Here is a 3,059-nt window from a genome sequence, read left to right as displayed (position 1 = left end):
GACAAAAAAAAAAAATCAATAAAAAAACAGCAATCCTAAATGACTCACTAGATCAGATGAAACTACATTACATCTTCAGAATATTTCACCCCAAAGCTACAGAATATACATTCTCCTCAGGTGCATGCACACAGGACATTTTCAGAGATAGACTATATATTGGGATACAGACAAAGTCTTTTCAAATTTAAGAAAATTGAAATTATATCGAGCAATTTCAATCTTCTCAGATCACAATAGCATAAAATGAGAAATCAACTACAATAAAAATGATTTAAAAATCAAACACTGGAAGCTAAACAGCATGCTATTAAACAATGATTGGGTTACCAAAGAGATCAAAGAAGAAATAAAAAACATCCTGGAAAAAAATGACAATGAAAACACAACAATCCAAAATCAATGGGACATAGTGAAAGCAGTCCTGAGAGGGAAGTTCATAGTACTACAGGCTTACCAGAAAAACTGGTAAAAAATTATCTAACCCTACAACTTAAAGAATTCGAAAGAGAGCAACAAGAAAAACCCAGAGTAAGCAGAAGGAAGGAAATAATAAAGATCAGAGCGGAAATAAATGACATAGAGACAAAAAACAAACAAAAGATGGTTGTGCTCTTGTTGAGACCTGTCAGCCGTTATTGCCTCTGTGGCCACCTCAGTCCTCAGCTCTGTATCAGAAATGCTGTTCCTTTGGGAACCTCAGCCAAGGAAGAGATGGAGAGATTCTGGAATAAGAACACTGGTTCAAACCACCCTCTGTCTCATATCACTATCTACAGTTGGTCTCTTCCCATGGCGATGTCCATTGGCCACCGCGACACTGGTGTTGCCTTGAGTGCAAGGGTCTCTCTTTTTGGCTTGTTGGCCCTGTTGCTCCCTGGGAACTTTGAGTCTCATCTGGAACTGGGGAAGTCCCTGTGTCTGGGACCAGTGCTGACCCACTCAGCCAAGTTTGCTTTCACCTTCTTTCTCATGTATCACACCTGGAACAGGATCCGACACTTGATGTGGGACCTGGGAAAAGGCCTGAAGGTCCCGCAGCTGTATCAGTCCAGAGTGGCTGTCTTGGTCCTCAGCGTACTGTCCTAAGTGGGGCTGACAGCCATGTGAAGAGATCCGCCCCAGCTCCTCTTCCTCCAGATCAGCAGTTCTCAACCTGTGGGTAGCAACCCCTTCTTAAATTTGAAGAGACTTTGTCTGTATCCCAATATGTGGTCTATCTCTGAAAATGTCCTGTGTGTGCCTAAGACCATTGGAAAACACATATATAATTGCATATTGTTTTTGTGATTAATCGCTATGCTTTAATTATGTTCAATTTGTAACAATGAAATTGGGGGTCACCACAACATGAGGAACTGTATTAAAGGGTCGTGGCATTAAGAAGGTTGAGAACCACTGCCCCAGATTATTAGTTCCCTGATTTCCTCAGCTCTCACCTGTTCAGACCTGTGTGCTTGTGCTGTCCCTGGAGCTCAGCTGTGGGAAGGGTCCCAGGGTCCCCTTGCTTCTAAAGATAGGGTGCTGCAGCAGCTCCCTCTTCCTGCCCCTGTTTGCAGCCTGCTCGGGGCCTAGGAGCCCTTACTCTCTCCATATTGGGCCTTGATTTGTGCTGAGGGTCAGCTCTTGGCTCTTCTTCCTGAGACGGTGGAAACAAAGCCAGCTCTGTGGCCTCTCCCATGAGAACTGGGAGTGGGGCTCTGGGTGCCACTACCTGTGGGTTGTGGCTTAAAGGACCGTTCTGTTCACTGATCAGACTCAGGGTCCTTAGCACCCACATGGTGGGGGGTTAGCCTGACTTGGCCAGAGGGAGAGAGAGAGCATGAGTTGGCTTTTGAAGCAGGTGCTTTGGGGAGAAGATATATAGATTTTGATACAAAAGAAAGATCCAGAAAAGTATTGCTGAACCTGTTAAGGGTTACTTCTTTTCCTTCCAATTACACAAAAACAAGTCATGTTTTCTAATCGACATTCATGTGATATCTTTCTCTGAAATTAATTAAAATACTAATTTTGGCTGTAACCGGTTTGGCTCAGTGGATAGAGCATCAGCCTGGGTACTGAAAGGTCCCAGGTTCGATTACGGTCAAGGGCATGTACCTTGGTTGCGGGCACATCCCCAGTAGTGGGTGTGCAGGAGGCAGTTGATCGATGTTTCTCTCTTATCGATGTTTCTAACTCTCTATCCCTCTCCCTTCCTCTCTGTAAAAAATCAATAAAATATATATTAAAAAAATAAAAAATAAAATAAAATACTAATTTTGTCTTTGACTCTTCCTTGAAATCTAGAGGAACCAAGAGAATGGTGGTGAGGAGGAACCAATTTCCCCCTTCCCCTCTGGTCGCAGGCATTTCCCTCCCCCAATTTGACCGCTCTCAGGAGAGAAACAGTTTGTTTTGCAACTGGGAAGATTTTCAGGGACTCAGTACAAGCAGCAGAGATGTACTGCCATGCAGGAGCCTCCGAGAAGGAAGGAGTGTTGGGAGTACTCCCTCCTGCTCCACGACACCAACTTGGGTCCGAACTCCTCTGCCAGGGATGGAACCTGCTGGGACGCAGGGTATTGGAGGGAGACAACATGAGAAGTCGTGGGCATAGAAGAGAGTCTTTATTGCAGCCCAATTAGCCATGGCTAACAAGGAGCCATCCGACAAAACAGTTCTTCAGAGCAGTCCCAGAAGCAGGCAGCCGCACCCCAGCTGTTGAACAATACATCCTTCCCACAAAGCAGCCTCAGCATAGGAGCTAGTATCTGAGCCAGCACCTGCTGGCTCACGATACATCTGTTCTGCAAAGCAGCCATTAGAGCCAGCTACCTGCTGGCCAGTAACATGGTTTATAGCAACTTAGACCAAAGAGGCTACTCTCCAAATAGTGGCCCCAGATTCTAGACGAGCACGCTGCGCAGTGCCCAGTGAGAGTGCTGACCTCGGCGTTGTATTTGGGGTGCTCAGGAGGAAAAATAAGGGTGTGGGAGTGGGTGCTGTGATTCCAACCAACTTCTTTGGCCATTTCTGGAGTGTAACCAACTTGGTCCTTGTACAAATGTGTCCCCCAA

At 45.5% G+C, this 3,059-nt stretch overlaps 1 protein-coding gene across 1 annotated transcript; it reads left to right on the top strand.

Annotated features, from left to right (window-relative positions):
• Positions 1 to 603: 603 nt before the first annotated feature.
• LOC308510890 (succinate dehydrogenase cytochrome b560 subunit, mitochondrial-like) lies at positions 604 to 1,089 on the top strand (the record flags this gene model as incomplete). Its single annotated transcript, XM_081080968.1, has 1 exon — positions 604 to 1,089. The coding sequence occupies one exon, from the start codon at positions 604 to 606 to the stop codon at positions 1,087 to 1,089; it is 486 nt and encodes a 161-aa protein (XP_080937094.1).
• Positions 1,090 to 3,059: the final 1,970 nt, after the last annotated feature.

The sequence above is a fragment of the Myotis nattereri genome (assembly GCF_964212035.1).
Source record: "Myotis nattereri genome assembly, chromosome: X".
NCBI classification, from domain to species: domain Eukaryota; kingdom Metazoa; phylum Chordata; class Mammalia; order Chiroptera; family Vespertilionidae; genus Myotis; species Myotis nattereri.
This window is presented reverse-complemented; position numbering and strand designations above follow the sequence as displayed.